Source organism: Ovis canadensis, chromosome 26, assembly GCF_042477335.2.
Source record: "Ovis canadensis isolate MfBH-ARS-UI-01 breed Bighorn chromosome 26, ARS-UI_OviCan_v2, whole genome shotgun sequence".
NCBI classification, from domain to species: domain Eukaryota; kingdom Metazoa; phylum Chordata; class Mammalia; order Artiodactyla; family Bovidae; genus Ovis; species Ovis canadensis.
Window position 1 is genome coordinate 17,812,570 of NC_091270.1, and position 15,247 is coordinate 17,827,816.

At 53.6% G+C, this 15,247-nt stretch overlaps 1 protein-coding gene across 1 annotated transcript in view; it reads left to right on the forward strand.

Moving 5' to 3' along the window:
* MYOM2 (myomesin 2) overlaps positions 1-15,247 on the forward strand; it is a 67,094-nt gene that overhangs the window by 29,947 nt on the left and 21,900 nt on the right. Inside the window, exons 14-23 of the mRNA XM_069573173.1 lie at positions 3,805-3,932; positions 6,078-6,261; positions 6,979-7,153; positions 7,523-7,644; positions 9,289-9,476; positions 10,576-10,702; positions 11,817-11,995; positions 12,760-12,874; positions 13,881-14,037; positions 14,120-14,226. Coding sequence (XP_069429274.1) covers positions 3,805-3,932; positions 6,078-6,261; positions 6,979-7,153; positions 7,523-7,644; positions 9,289-9,476; positions 10,576-10,702; positions 11,817-11,995; positions 12,760-12,874; positions 13,881-14,037; positions 14,120-14,226 — 1,482 coding nt within the window. The remainder of the gene's footprint in view (positions 1-3,804; positions 3,933-6,077; positions 6,262-6,978; positions 7,154-7,522; positions 7,645-9,288; positions 9,477-10,575; positions 10,703-11,816; positions 11,996-12,759; positions 12,875-13,880; positions 14,038-14,119; positions 14,227-15,247) is intronic.

Consider the following 15,247-nt stretch of genomic DNA (forward strand, 5'->3'; position numbering starts at 1 on the left):
CCAAGGATCCAGCCCAGGTCTCCTGCATTGCAGGCGGTTTCTTTACCAGCTGAGGCACCAGGGAATCCCCATGCAAGTTGCTACACAGACGCTGAATATCCAGGATGAAGTCTGCGCTGTGTAAAGGTCACTGTGAAAAGCGGGGGTGTGTGTGGGAAGTAATATTTCCTGACACACTTTCAAAAGCAGGACTGTGCCCCTCTGGGCAGAACAGCTACCTCTTGAAACATAGATATGCATGTTCTGGGGTTGAAACAGCCAGTGATTCGCTAACCACCAAATGAAGAGATAACCCATTTCCAAAGACTTGCTTTTCCAGCTGATTCCATGGGAGTGTGTCTTACAGACACAGTAGGCCTTCTTTCTAGGTCTTCTAAAACTGCAGAAAATACCTTTTGTGTTTTGTCTCCTGTTTCCTCATAAGAAGGCAGGGTTTCATACCAGCTGGTTATGAAGGGCTGAGGCTCAGACACTCAGAGAATCATTGGAGTTGGTACGTTGATACAGCCTGGAGTTCAGCCTCACGGGCCTCAGTTGTTATGTGAGGCTTTGCATGTGGGCACAGGCAGTGTCCATGGTCTGGAACAAACCAGGTGTGAAACAAAGACACTTACACAGGGATCGGAGAGTTCATTTGCTTGCCTTTCTCATTTTAAACAATGAATACCTCTTCCAATCTATAAAAGTCTTTAGCGAGAGAAAGAAATGCCATGATGTTTTCAAGGAAACCATTTCTGGGTTCAAAATGGGCTATGAGGAACTTCTTCCTTTTCTACCCATATCTCTTTTCTTCATCTAAGCTGAACTTTCTTGGCATTGCTTTAACTAGAAAAGTGCTGGCAAATGCCATTTGTTTTAATGAAAATAAAGTTTTTTTTGTTGGCTGACAAAGTGCTCTTCTGTTAGTTCAGTGTATTTTTTATGTTTATTGTTTAGCTAATTTTTATCGAATCATTTTAATGTTGGTTACTGTCTTCCTGCAAACATTTAAATTAATATCTATGCTCTTCTCTTAATATCATCTAGCTTTTGCAACCTTTCTTGAGTGTTTCCCTGGAAGAACAGATACTTCATTCTTAGAAAGATGAGAAGAGGCTCTTGCAGAAATAATGAGATTGTTTTCGTCCTGCTGATTATACGTCCAGGCATTCACTGTACTGTCCTGGGCCAGGTCATCTGTAGCCTGCAAGCTGAGCTCATCCTTTGCTCTGAATGCCGCAGACTCATTTACAGTCGTTCTTTCCTGAATCCTGTCTTCTTGGGTGTTCTAAAACTTCCCAGTAAACTTTATGTTTCACTGACAGCTGTGGAGGCTGGGGCTTCGCTGGGTCTACAGAACAGAAAGCCAGAGTTGGAGTCAGGAGACCCGGGCTGGGCCGCTGGTGGGCTATGTGATCCCAGGGAGGCGCTGGGTTTTCCCGCGTCCCTTCCTGGGCTGCCTTTGCACGTTGCGTGTCTGCGTTCACCGGTGCTCACGTGACTCCTCAGAACAGCCCAAGAGCAGGCTGTGATGCTCAGGCGCGGCTGCGGGCTGATGGCTGCCGCCATCACCACTGCGAGCACACCCCCTCTTCTGTTTCGCCTCCATCCGCTTCTCTCTCTCTGAGGTGCCTCTCTGTGGTTGGAGGGTCAGTAACAGACCTCAGCTTCTGTCCATGGTGCCCCCTTGGCTCCTGGGGCCATGTAGAGACCCCTCCTCCTCTGCCGGTCTCAGGGGCTCAGGCTGGTGCCAGGGGTCTGGATGACAAAGTGTGCTGCCCCGATCGGGGATTCCCTGCTGACAGGGAGGGTTCTTCCTTCTTGCCTGGGCTCAGATCAGGTGCTTCTCACTGCACTTTCCTCTGGGCCCTCGGGTCTGACCGTGCGGGAGAGGCCAGTCTGCACTGTCTCCCGTGCGCTCGCTGCGGCGTCATCTGCGTGGCTTCCATCCGTCCTGCGGTTTGTCCCTGTGTTGTACAGTGCTTCTGAGACAAGCCAGGACTCAGTTTGGAAGCGAGGCTGTGTTGCCGGGTTCGGGGTCTCTCTGGGTGAGGATGCGGCAGGTGGGCCTGGGGGCCCCACTCTGCCTGCATACTTGGCATCTTCTGGACAAACTCTGGCTCCTTGTCTGAAACCCAGCCCACTTGCCAGATGCTGCCGGGTAAGACCAGGTTGTGCCTTGGCGTCCTGTAAAATGTGATGAGCTTGGTCTCAGGGCTCTTGATGAAACAAACCCAGGCTTGTGTGCGCTGTTTCTTGTATGCTGTTTCTATGCAGCCGGGAAGCTCCTTGCCGGCAGCTGAGTCTGGAGGGAGCAACTGGATACTGAGCAGGGCTCTGAGATGTCCCCGGGGATGTCTGAACCTTTTTAATCATGTGCTAATCTAATCAGAAGCTCGTAATATTTTGTATCGCAGTGACTGGGACTGTGGGTCTGGAGAGCCTCCACTCCTTACGAGAAGTTCTCTTGTCCAAACATAACACCACTGACACCTAACGTTTTATTAGAGAGAGACGTGGCAGAACAGAGGTAGTGGGCTGCTCTGATGCAACGTTCTATTATGGCTGCTTGCTAATGGATATCACACGGGAATGTCAAGTATACAGACTGCCTGGAAGGCAGTGCCTGTGGTGTGGACCAGACCTACCCGGGAAGGTGGGGGGAAACCACATGCTTTGCTAGTTGATGTATAGTCTCAGTGCTTTGAGGGCGTCATGCAAGGAAACCAGCAGAGAGGCCCCCACTCCCTGCTGCAGAGCATGGTTCCTCATACCTTTTCTGCATAGACTCCCCTCCCAGTTAGAGCTGCATGTCTGGTTAAATGCCCTATTTCTTGGGCTTCTCAGGTGGTGCTGGTGGTAAAGAACCTGCCTGCCAATGCAGGAGACAGACACAGGTTCAATTCCTGGGTCGGGAAGATCCCCTGGAGGAGGGCATGGCAACCCACTCCCGTATTCTTGCCTGGAGAATCCCACGGACAGAGGAGCCTGGTGGGCTACAGTCCATGGGTTCCAAAGAGCTGGACTTGACTGAGCGTCTGAGCACACACGCACGCCCTGTTTCTGCTGGGTGAACCCTCCCCTCCCACGTCCAGTTGAAATTCTGGATGAGCTTTGGATTAGATTCTGTTCTTACACACTGGCTTATACTGGGAACAAAAGTACTTGGATGATCTTCACCCGATCATTACACTTTGGCTCTGGAGAAACAGTTCTTGCCATTTACTGACTTTCCCAAAATAGAAATGGAGCAAAAGCTGACACTGACACTTGAGTCCTTCAGGGCCTGTGAAGCAGCTGAGGGGCCTGCTCCAGGATGGGCTGGGGGAGCGGGGGACCTGCTCCAGGATGGGCCGGGGGAGCAGGGGTCCTGCTCCCTGATGGGCTGGGGGAGCGGGGGTCCTGCTCTGGGATGGGCAGGGGGAACGGGGCACCTGCTCCAGTATGGGCTGGGGGAGCGGGGCGCCTGCTCCAGGATGGGCTGGGGGAGCAGGGGTCCTGCTCCCTGATGGGCTGGGGGAGTGGGGGTCCTGCTCCAGGATGGGCTGGGGGAGCGGGGCGCCTACTCTGGGATGGGCTGGGGGAGCGGGGGTCCTGCTCTGGGATGGGCTGGGGGAGCGGGGGGCCTGCTCCAGGATGGGCTGGGGGAGCGGGGGTCCTGCTCTGGGATGGGCAGGGGGAACGGGGCACCTGCTCCAGTATGGGCTGGGGGAGCGGGGCGCCTGCTCCAGGATGGGCTGAGGGAGTGCGGGTCCTGCTCCGGGATGGGCCAGGGGAGTGGGGATGGGCTTCGGCCAGTGCTCATGGTGTGGACTCCACCTCCAGGCGAAGTCCAGATCCCAGGACCTCCCACCAACGTGCATGCCTCGGAAACCAGCAGGACATACGTGGTCCTCAGCTGGGACCCCCCCGAGCCCCGGGGCAAGGAGCCGCTGATGTACTTCATTGAGAAGGTATGCGCCGGCCGGGTTTCCAGGAGCAGCGAGTCTGTCGGGTCTGCCCGGGCACTGAGCTGTGGGTTCTCAGGATGGGCGGCTCTTGGGTCGGTCATCTCAGAGACTCCACACGGTTTCCCATCGAGAAGCTGCAGGCAGCGGCTGAGCCAGCAGGGCCTGCGCAGTGCTGTGGTGGACGTGGCCTCGGGAACGGGGCGGGCTCAGGCCCTGCGGTCTTTGTGCGGGCCAGTCGGCCCCCCGGGTCCACGCTGCACATGAGGGCCTTCTGCTGGGGGAGCCTGCAGTGTGCTTCCTGCTGGAACATTCTAGGCCCCAGGTTCTGAGGATTTGGGACATAGAGGGACAGTGGCCTCTGCTCTCAGTTTGCTTATAAGCTGAGCAATTCACACTTCAGATGGTGAACGATTACACAGAGTCGTTGCTTTTAGGTCTGGATGCACACAAAGGAAGAGTGTGCACACAGTAAATGCACACCCCCACCTAAATTCCAAACACACGCCTTACTACACGCCACGTGCCCTCCCGCCTGCTTCGCTCCACGATCGCACTAGAATGCAGCTTGTGACCCACTCATGCAAATCGCTGACCTGTGACTGGGTCGTGGGCTGTTGAAAAACCCCGTGTAGCCACGTGAATCCTATAACTGTGGTTTCATGATACTGACTTTATATTACAATATAACATACAATCCAGTACACATAACATACACGTAGAGTCTATAATACGTGAGCAAATGTCTCACCCCGTAATGATGTAAAATACCACAAGGTGAAGCGAAGCAGAGTGAATATGAACAGTTTTCAGGCTCCAGCAGATATAACGACCCTCAGCTGTCCCCGCTTATCTGCAAGACTTTCTTGTGTTGCAGAGTCGTGTTAACCTCTTTGTTCTGAGTCTAACTTATAGTTCTTGCCTCATGAAAATCCCAGATGAAGGGCTGGCAGAGGAGGAAAGGTGTTTTCTCTCCCCCTCTTCAGGGATATTTCCTTATCTACTTACCCAGAGCTGGAAAGGTCAAGTTTCAGCAAACATATTTAAAAATCTTAAAAAATTTTTAGATATATTAAACCGAAATATAGTTTATGTATCATATCATGTTCTTTTTGGAAAGGAAGGCACATCTCCAGAGGAGGGAAAATTACATTAGGCATGCAGTCCTGGTTTTTAAAGTAATTATCAGTGATAAAAATTAAATACACTATAAAAAATTCGCAAAATGCATAGATGTTATATAGGACAAAATGAAAATCACCAACAATTTGACCATGTGAAATAGTCATTATTAACATGGCACATGTTTAGTCCTTTCCTCTGCAGGTATTTGTATCTTGGTATATTGAGCCCGTAGATATGGGCTTCTCAGGTGGCGCCAGTGGTAAAGAATTTGCCTGCCAGTGCAGGAGACACAAGAGACTCAGGTTCAGTCCCTGGGTCAGGAAGATCCCCTGGAGGATGGCATGGCAACCCACTGCAATATTCTTGCCTGGAGAATCCCATGGACAGAGGAGCCTGGCGGGCTCCAGTCCACGGGGTGGCAGAAAGATGTGACTGGAGCGACTTAGCACCTACATGCACACATATTGTAGATATGGTTGGCATGCTGTATTACGTTTAAAAAAATGATACACTTTCTCTCACCCCAGTGAAGGTCTTTATACAATGACTGAAGTGGCTACATTTAATACATATGTGTCATTTTGAATCATAATGTATCTACGCTACTGCGTTATTTAGGGAGGTGTCACTCTGTGACTACTATAGTAGCTGGGAAACAGTGAAAATTTTAAACTGAGTGTGAGAAGTTATGATGGAATTTTCTGCATCTACTCCTCAGTTAGCTCTGTTTACAGTTCATTTCACTTTTACTAGAACTACAACCTATGTATTGATTCCCTGAACTTTTCCATCATTTATTGGCTTTCACATAAAAATTTTCATTGTTAACATATCCAGCTTTGGGTAATTTCTCAGCCCTTTCTCCAAATTGGCTTCCTTTTCCTAATATTCAGAACAGGGGTGTTGATGGACTCAGAGGAGCTGTTGGCTGTGGTCTCCTGCCCTGTAATCTGGGAGCCAGAGCCGAGCTCCCCCTGGGATGCGGGTTCAGGGACCGTGGCTCCCATCGGGCCCTTGTCTTCTCAGTCCATGGTGGGGAGCGGCAGCTGGCAGCGGGTGAATGCCCAGACGGCCGTGAGATCCCCCAGATACGCTGTCTTCGACCTTGCCGAGGGGAAGCCGTACGTGTTCCGAGTGTTGTCAGCAAACAAGCACGGCCTGAGTGAGCCGTCGGAAATCACTGCCCCCATCCAGGCCCAGGACACCATTGGTGAGCAGTCCCTGCACGTGACCCATGTGCGAGATGGGCCCGTGGCAACCTCATGCAGGACAGCGAATGTTGACAAAGATAGTAATGTCACCTGTGGGTTAAAATTCAAGTTGCCTTAAAGTTTCGTTATACTAGAGTTGATGATCTCTCTGCCTTGTTTTGGTCAACATTTCTCCCAAGTCCCATCTTCTTTTTATGAAGCCAATAAATGGGTTAGAAATATTTTAAAACAATACAACCCTACATGCACTAGGGTTCTGGTCTGAGTTGCTTGAGGTTCTGTCTCTGAAGATGTCTAGTATGGATTAGAGGGATTCTGACTTGCACCAGGGGAGAGGTCCAGGGTTGCAGCATTGTTTGATTTGAGGCCCCTGCTGAGTCTCTCCAATCTGCTGGAAATGTGTCCTGTTTCTTAAATGGCTAGCTTTGCACCACAGTTAAGAAAGCACGTGTGTCACTGGAAGAGCACGCTAGAGGGTCTGGACCAGGGCTGGCGGGGGCGGGAGACTCTGTGATGGGGATTCTTTCTTGGGGAGCCAGGCTGGCATTTCGGGACAGAGCGCGAGGACTGACCGGTGCCTCCTGGGCCCCCTTCTCTACTCTGTCCTCGTTGTCCAAACCTCACCAAAGCCCCCAGCCCTGTAGATGAGGGGGCTGCGGGCCTCTGGTGTGGCCCCTGGCCCTGATGCCGCTGGGCCTGTGCGCCTGTCTCTGCAGTGGTGCCCTCGGCACCTGGCCGTGTCCTCGCGTCCCGGAACACCAGGACCTCGGTGGTCGTGCAGTGGGATCGGCCGAAGCACGAGGAGGACTTGCTGGGCTATTATGTGGACTGCTCCGTGGCCGGCTCCAACGTCTGGGAGCCCTGCAACCACAAGCCCATTGGCTACAACAGGTGAGGCCACCTGGCTCCCCCTGCCCCTGCCCCCGAGTGAGCAGGAGAGGCCCAGCCTGGGACCTGGGCCCTTGGCTCGGGCCGGGGGGACCCTGCAGGCAGCCACGCTGTGGGCATCCACTCTGGGCCCCCGTCAGAGTGCAGCTTCCTCCAGCCCTCAATCTGGGACCCACCAATGGTGACGGGAAGTAATAAGCTACAACTGCAGATGAGATGGATGGATGTTAGGCGCTCATGAGACACTCCAAAGAGTAAACGTCCTTCCAGTCCCAGTGGCTGTTTCTGGTGTGTTCAAGGCAATTTCTGCGTCTGTTGCAGGAGGATGAAGGGCTGGCTCTGGCCATCACACCCCTGATTCATGTTTTCCAGGTTCGTGGTGCATGGCCTCACCACCGGTGAGCAGTACATCTTCCGAGTTAAGGCCGTGAATGCTGTCGGCACTAGCGAGAACTCCCAGGAGTCGGACGTCATCAAAGTCCAGGCTGCCCTCAGTAAGTGCTTCTCAGGCGGCTCTGCGCCAGCTCCTGGCTCTCCACTGCGTCTTCATTTCTGCAGGAGTCAACTGTGATGATGCCGTTTGGAGCATTACATGAGGGGAAGCGTGCAGTGAATTGTTGTGCAGAGAACATGCGGTTGCATGGAGCCCTCTCATCAGTTGCCTACTTGGCTTGCAAATGCCAGGGTGACAGGGGAAAATGATGACTTGCATTAAAAATAGGAAATGGTGTTAGAGATCACACTGGTTTCCAGGCACACGTGCCCACATTAAAATGCATGCTGTGGGGTGTGACTGTTTCCTTTCAAAATAAGATGCTAAAATAGAACATAAGTGGCCTTTTCAGGTATTCTTAGTTCAAGAAACTTAGTTATTCCAGAAAATTTCAAATGTTTCTGTAACTTTGTGGCTGTGTTCATAAATGGTGATCTTTAGAAATTAGTATATTGATCACACTGAACAATTTGAGTGTTAGCTTGTAGCATTGTGCACTAGGAAACTTGATCTGTGCAGCTCTGCGTTTTATAATTGTTTATAATTATTTCATACAAAGTGGAACACAAGGCTTAAAAGTACCTATGAACATTTTGAAACAAGATCATCTCTTATACACATTTTGAATCAGAGTATTGATATTATTTTTACTTCAGAGAGACCTATTTTGCTCTTTATTTCTGTCTCCATCTAAATCTAAAAGCATCTTCAGAAATTATGATCTCTTGTCTAACAGTAAATAATGTTACTGGAATTTCCAAGGAGTCAAATCTGATAATACTTAGGTGGGCAATATCGTGAAACATTAACGCTCCTTTTATTTTATGGTCCTTGTCTTAATCTGTCAGTTTTTCTCAGGAGGGACTTTCAAACATTACCACTTCTCTCTTCAAGTCATTCCTACTAAAGGAAAAGGAAACTAAACTACAAGCCATTCCTACTAAAAGGAAACTAAACTATGTTTTAGTCCCATAATAGGGGCAGCTCATTCCCGGGCAGCTGTGTTTGGGTATCAGTGGGGGGGTGTGCCGTGGGGTCTTCAGAGTCAAGCAGAGGCATCAACATCCTTGCCAACCTGATGGGAAAAGATGGTCCATTTCCAAACACGGCAGTCAACGGGAAATGAACTCGTGCTCATGTGAACTAGTCTGAAGTTTCTGTGACCGCGTAGGAAGTTAAGGCTTGCTGGTCTAAGGGTACTGGTCATCACCGGCCACGGGAGGCTTGGCTGTCCATCACGGGCACAATGAGAAAGCTGCTCTCTCAAGCTTTTCCTTAGAGGAGTGGGGAGAGTCTGTTACTTCACACGTCCAGGCCAGACTGAAATAATTCTTGGCCCTTGTGTTATTGAAATATTGGAAGATCTGTGTATGTATTGGAAGGCTTGTTTAGAGATTGCATGAACACGTATGAGAGGCTCTTACCCATATTTCTTAAGCCTCCCGTGTGGACGGTGGGTTCTTTACCACATGTTTCCCTTGGGAAGCCCTTTATAAAACCATTCTCTTTAAAGGAAGCAGCAGAGCCGGGGCAGGGAGGCAGGCGGGGAGGAGGGTGCAGGGCCGGGGGGGGGCGGAGAGGTGGCCGTGGGGGCTTGGGCTGAGGCGGTGGGATGAGGGCGACTTTCCCGCCGTGTTTCCTGCAGCCGTCCCTTCCCACCCTTATGGGATCACCCTCCTGAACTGTGATGGCCACTCCATGATCCTGGGCTGGAAGGTGCCCAAGTTCAGCGGCGGCTCCCCCATCCTCGGCTACTACATCGACAAGCGGGAGGCTCACCACAAAAACTGGCACGAGGTCAACTCCTCGCCGCTCAAAGAGAGGATTCTGAAGGTGGGTGCTCGCGGGCTCAGTCCCTCTTGCCAGGCGAATTCTCCCCGGGCGCGGAGTCCCCCATCTAGTGTCTCAGAGTTCAGTGACGTTAGAGAATTTGACACAGAAGCAAAGATGAATGAAAACAATTCAGTGTGAGACCTGAGGCCCTTAGGAGGCATCTTCTTCTGAGAAGCAAGGAGGAGGGCGAGGCAGTGGGCTGCTTCCCGGGGCTGGTGGGCTGGTAGCGGTGCTGGAGGCAGGAGGCTCCGTCCTCGGGGCAGGAAGGGCAGAGGCAGTGGAGAACATCGCTGCTGGGCCTGTGTGTGCCCCTTTCCCAGGCCCGCGTGTGTCCAGGCCCCTCAGCGAGTCACTTGCTCCGGTGTACATTGCGTCCGGGTGCAGGGAATCGGGGCCATGAGGACTTAGGGCGAGAAAGACCGAGAGTCAAGTCCCAGGTGAACCCTCGGCCACTGCTCTTGTGCCCAGAGCCCCTCCTCGTGAGCCGCCGCTCAGGGTTTCTCAGAGAGAAATAAGCGAGGCGCTGCTTGCCCACCAGGGTACCAGGGCGACACGGCCATGTGCCGCACCTCCCCCCCCCCCCCCCCGACCCTGCTCTGCGCCTGGCCCCTCGTGGCTCCCGTCTCTGAGTCCTGACTTCCCTGCTGGGTACGTCCCTGAGGGAGGGCGTATGGAATGCACAGGGCAACCATGTGAGAGGGAGAGTGGGGATGGCCCCGTGGCAGGCGGGCTGCACTCCCTGACCAGCCCCTTGATCGCCCGGAAATGCTCGCTTCCCCTGATGGACGGTGGGTGGTAGTGCAGCTTCGTTTCGCTGAATAATTAGAAGTTGAGTAGAGCGGATTTACACTGCTGTGTACAGCGCAGTGATCCAGTCACACACACACATAGGCGTGTGTCTGCCCCTTTCCCTCAGAGGTTATTACAAGACGCTGAGTAGAGTCCCTGTGGTCGCCGCTCACCTGTTTTACGCGCAGGCGTGTGTATGCCAGACGTTGATCCCAGTCTCCTGACTTACTCTTCCCTTTCCCCTTTGGTGACAGTAAGTTTGTCTTCTGTGTCTGTGGGCTCAGTGTTAATGTAGGCATCCTCTGAATAGGTGGAGGGCTTGACTGAAGGCTCGCTCTATGAATTCAAAATTGCTGCTGCCAACATGGCAGGGATCGGGCAGCCATCAGACCCCAGCGAGCTGTTTAAGTGTGAGGCCTGGACGATGCCGGAACCAGGTAAGTTGGCGGGGGGCTGGTCTCCTGGACACACAGGGCTGCCCAGAGGAGGAGCCTTTTGTGGTGCAGCCTCCCCAGCCAGCAGATGCTCAGTCCCCCTCACAGGTTCTGACACCACCGCCCCCATGGGCCAGGGCTGGGCATCAGGTGACCTGCCCTGTGTCCGGGCAGTGGACACATAAGCCAGGCAGTGACAAGGGGGCATGTGAGGTGGGGGGCCATCCATCTCCACTGCAGAATGAGCCCAGCTCCCCTGAGTCAGAGACGCTTCTGCCAGAGGCTGGTCCAGGGTGGACCTGCTCAAGGGGTTGGGGGAGCCCAGCTCCTGTGAGGAGGCAGGAGCCGGGACCGGCCTGGGGCAGCCGGATGCCCCTGGCTGTGCGTTTGTTTCGGACCCCCTCCGAGAGCACCCAGGAGCCCGGGGTCTCTGGTTCTGAAGGGCCTTGTTGTCAAAGATCTGCATTTACTCAGGGCTCTACATGCACAGATGTGTTTTCACAAATTCGCAAGGACTGGGTGTATCCTGAGAAACTGATCCAGCCCATCAGGGCCCGTCAGGGTGTCTAGTCCATCAGCGTCCCTAATGCAATGGGTAATATGCTCATGTTTTGAACAAAACCAAACAACATAAAACAATAAACCCAAAGTCGAAGCCTAAAATATCAGAAATTCTGAGGCTCAAAATTTTCAATTTTGGGGCCAAATTATATTGTTTTTTCCCTTCTTTTTTGGGCAGGGAGGGAGGGGAATTGTTTTAGTGATATAAATTTTTGCCCCTTAGAAAAGTCAGTGGAAGAGAAAGCTGTGGAAGTTCCCTGAGGCTGTGGGGGTTTCGAGTGATTAGTCAGGGTGGGGCTGTGGCCCCTCCCGCTTTCACTGCTCAGGGCTCCTCTGGACCTGAGTGGGGGGGGCGGTCAGCCCCATCCCAGCAGTGCTGTGGCAGTGGGGGGGGTCCCCTGGTGGTGGAGCAGGTGCCGGGTCCCCGGGTGAGTCCTGTGATGCTCGGGTGTCCAGGCAGACATGGGCGGGTACCATCCTGCGCGCCTTTCTCTCTGCGAGATGGGCCTTCGGGCCCTGGGCGAGCGTGGGGACTTGGGCGTCCGTGCGTTTTCAGGCCCTGCCTACGACCTGACGTTCTGTGAGGTCCGGGACACGTCCCTGGTGCTGCTCTGGAAACCCCCGGTTTATTCGGGCAGCAGCCCAGTCTCTGGCTACTTCGTGGACTACAAAGAAGAGGACTCCGGAGAATGGCTCACTGTCAATGAGGTCACCACGCCGCATCGCTACTTGAAGGTGACTCAGGCCCCTCAGGCCTTGTCTTCTGGGGAACGGCTTCGTCAGGGTCTAGCTCGAGGCCCCCAGGGGCTGGCACATGTGACCGGGTACCCCTCCTGCTTGCCGGGGGTTCGGGACTGCCTGCCCTCTCCAGACCTTCACAGCAACTACGTGTGGGGACCGTCTGCACAGGGCCAGCTTCCTCTCCCTGCCGCCGCACGACCACCCCTGACGGTGCTGAGACCTCACAGTCCTGGCTGCCTGGATGCACCTTCCACAGTGATGACTAGAATTACGTCTTTTCACACCGACTCTGTGTTTTATTTACTCGATTCATGTGATTGATGACGGACGTCTATCTGATAAACACACACACACGTACACAGTGTGAACACATCTGAAGAGTTTATTCTCCAAATGCTTCTATCTCTAGCCCCTGCAGTAGTCACTGGGGTCAGGCCAGTGGTGATGGGTTAGCAGTGACAGGTCAGGTCAGTGGTGATGAGTCAGTGGTGACAGCTCAGCAGTGACGGGTCCGGTCGGTGGCGCCTGCTCAGCGGTGACAGGTCTGGTTATTGATGAGGGCTGGGTCAGTGGCTCAGACCCGAGACCCCGGCCCTGGATCTCGTCTCCCCTGCTGACCCCCTAACTTCTGCATGGCTGGTTGACCTGGAAGAACATGATATTTATAAAAAGAAAGCATGTTCGTAATAAAAATGTGACGAAGGATGAAGTCATTTTCGTTTATCGGTTCGCATGTGACCTTTCTTGCATCTCTCAAGGTGTGTGACCTTCACCAAGGAAAGACCTACGTGTTCCGCGTGCGGGCAGTGAACGCCAGTGGGGTGGGGAGGCCCTCGGACACCTCGGAGCCAGTGCTGGTGGAGGCCAGGCCAGGTGAGACTCGCCCGCTCAGCTGGCAACAGGCAAGACGTCTGGGTGGGGTGGCCTGGGTCGGGGGACAGTGTGGAGGGTGGGCGGGAGGATGGCGGGACTGTCGTGAAAGGAGGTGGTTGACGCACATGGTAAAGGATGTCTTCAGAGACACACCACACGCTCCGACACCCCAGGCGGAGAGGGGCACGTGAGGTCATCCCGAGGGGGTGGGGGTCTTCACTGGCAGCGGCAGAACAGCAGGCACGCCGTGACCACGGTGTCTTAGGTTACGGCTGAGTTTTGATCAGAAATTATAAAGCCTCTGGTAATTGTCTTGGTTACAAGTACTGAGAGCCTCGTAGAGGGGCCCTTGGTGGGGAAGTGGTTCTGAGGGTGGGAGGTGAGCTCCCAGAACAGGAGACATGCCGGGAGGGGGCCCCTGCCTCCCAGAAGGGGTGGAACCGGGGACTGGAAGCCACGGCATCCCCGGGGGTCTCCCCTCCCTGAGACCAGCGAGGGTGGGTGTTCCGCCTCCGGCTCCATCGTCTTGGTGAGGAGGGTGTCTGCGAGCTCCCAGCTCAGCCAGCCTGTCTCCTCCGGCTCTGACCGCTAAGGGACAGCTGCGAGCTGCCTGTGTGGGGCCAGGTGTCCAGCCATGTCCAGCACACCCTCCCTGACCCAGAGGAAAAGTGGGGACAGGAGATCGGGGTGTGGGGAGACCACTGTGACTGTGCTGCCCGGGCCCAGGGGTGGAAGTGACCAGACCCCAGGGGGAAGGACCGAGTGTCTGGATCTCAGCCCTAAGGGTTTCTTCAGGAGTGCCGGCTGCAGAAGGTGATGATGGGAGAGCAAGCCTGCCCTCCTCTGCCTTCCGTCACTGCCGAGGGCGCACTGGCCGATATCCTGGGCGGATGGTCAGTGAAAACCGCTGATTCGATGTGCCACATGCTCTCTGCCGGGTCACCCCTTCTCCAGAGAGAGCCTGGGGTGGACGCCACGTCCCTAAGTGCTCCCGGCTCCTCCGCAGGCACCAAGGAGGTCAGCGCGGGCGTGGACGAGGAGGGCAACATCTACCTGAGCTTCGACTGCCCGGAGGTGACGGACGCCTCCCACTTCACGTGGTGCAAGTCCTACGAGGACATCGCGGACGACGACAGGTTCAAGGTCGAGACTGCAGGGGACCAGTAAGTTCCTCCCCGGGCCGGCCGGCGTGGCCTGCTAGGAGCACCTTCCAGCACTCATGCCCCGGACTCTCTCCCCTTCCAGCTCCAAGCTGTACTTCAAGAACCTGGACAAAGAGGACCTGGGCACGTACTCTGTGTCAGTCAGCGACACGGACGGCGTGTCCTCCAGCTTTGTCTTGGATGAGGAAGGTAATGCCTGTGGGACACTGGCTTGCCTTTGGGGTCTTCATAACACTTTGAAAGATTGATGCTCACAGAGAAAAGACTTACTTGCTCAGAAAAGGGGTGTGTCTTTGCATGAGGCTATGGGTGGGAATCTTTTTAAATCCAAAAATTATTTTGGAAATTACACAAACTCTTGAGTTTCTACTCTAGCCACTAAGTAAATCACTGGTCCGGGAGTATTTTATTTATTGCTCTCTATATTGCGTTTATTGCCTCCCACTTGTATTTTAGAGATGAGTTTTATTTACATTTCATTAGTTTGGCAAGTAGCAACTAGCATTCTATAAATAAGTCCATAAAACTAATGAGAGGCATGCAAAGAAGCTTCCTTTCCTCCCAGCACCGACTAATTGGATAATCAGCTAATAGAAGAAAACACACACATATGGATGTATGTATTTGTGTGCCTGAGATAACATTTAATCGTCATAGTTAAGATCCCTCGCTGTCTTACAAATAGACAGCAGAAAGGAGTGAAGGAAGTCAGCTCATCACGACCCGATGAAGAGCTGCCCTTCTCTGAGGTCTGAGTCCCCAGGCACTGAGCCAGCCTTGGGAGGAAGCTTCCCCCTGCCTGGGTTGATGTTTCTTGTGTCTCTGATCTAGAGGGGACTGCATAACTCTGGATGGAAGCCTCAGATCTTCGTGTTGGGTCTTTAAAGGCTTCTGAGTGCCTGAGAGTCCTCAGTCAAAAATGCCATAGCTTGCTCATCTAATCCTTTTCTTATCACTGGGCAGTTTGCTTGCCACAGCCAAGGGGGTGGTCTCAGAAGAGGGATACAGTGGTCGGTGGGGGAGGCTAGGACGGGAGGGGGTGCTAGGATGGTGGTGGGGAGGGGACAGGGTCTGATGATGGCAGGCGTCTGGGGGTCCCATGCAGACATTGGGTAAGTTGAGGGGAGCCCTGTGATCTGACGGGACCAGCAGGAGAACGGCAGAGGGGTGCACCGTCTCTGCTTCCTGGGGTCCCCAGCAAGCAGGAACA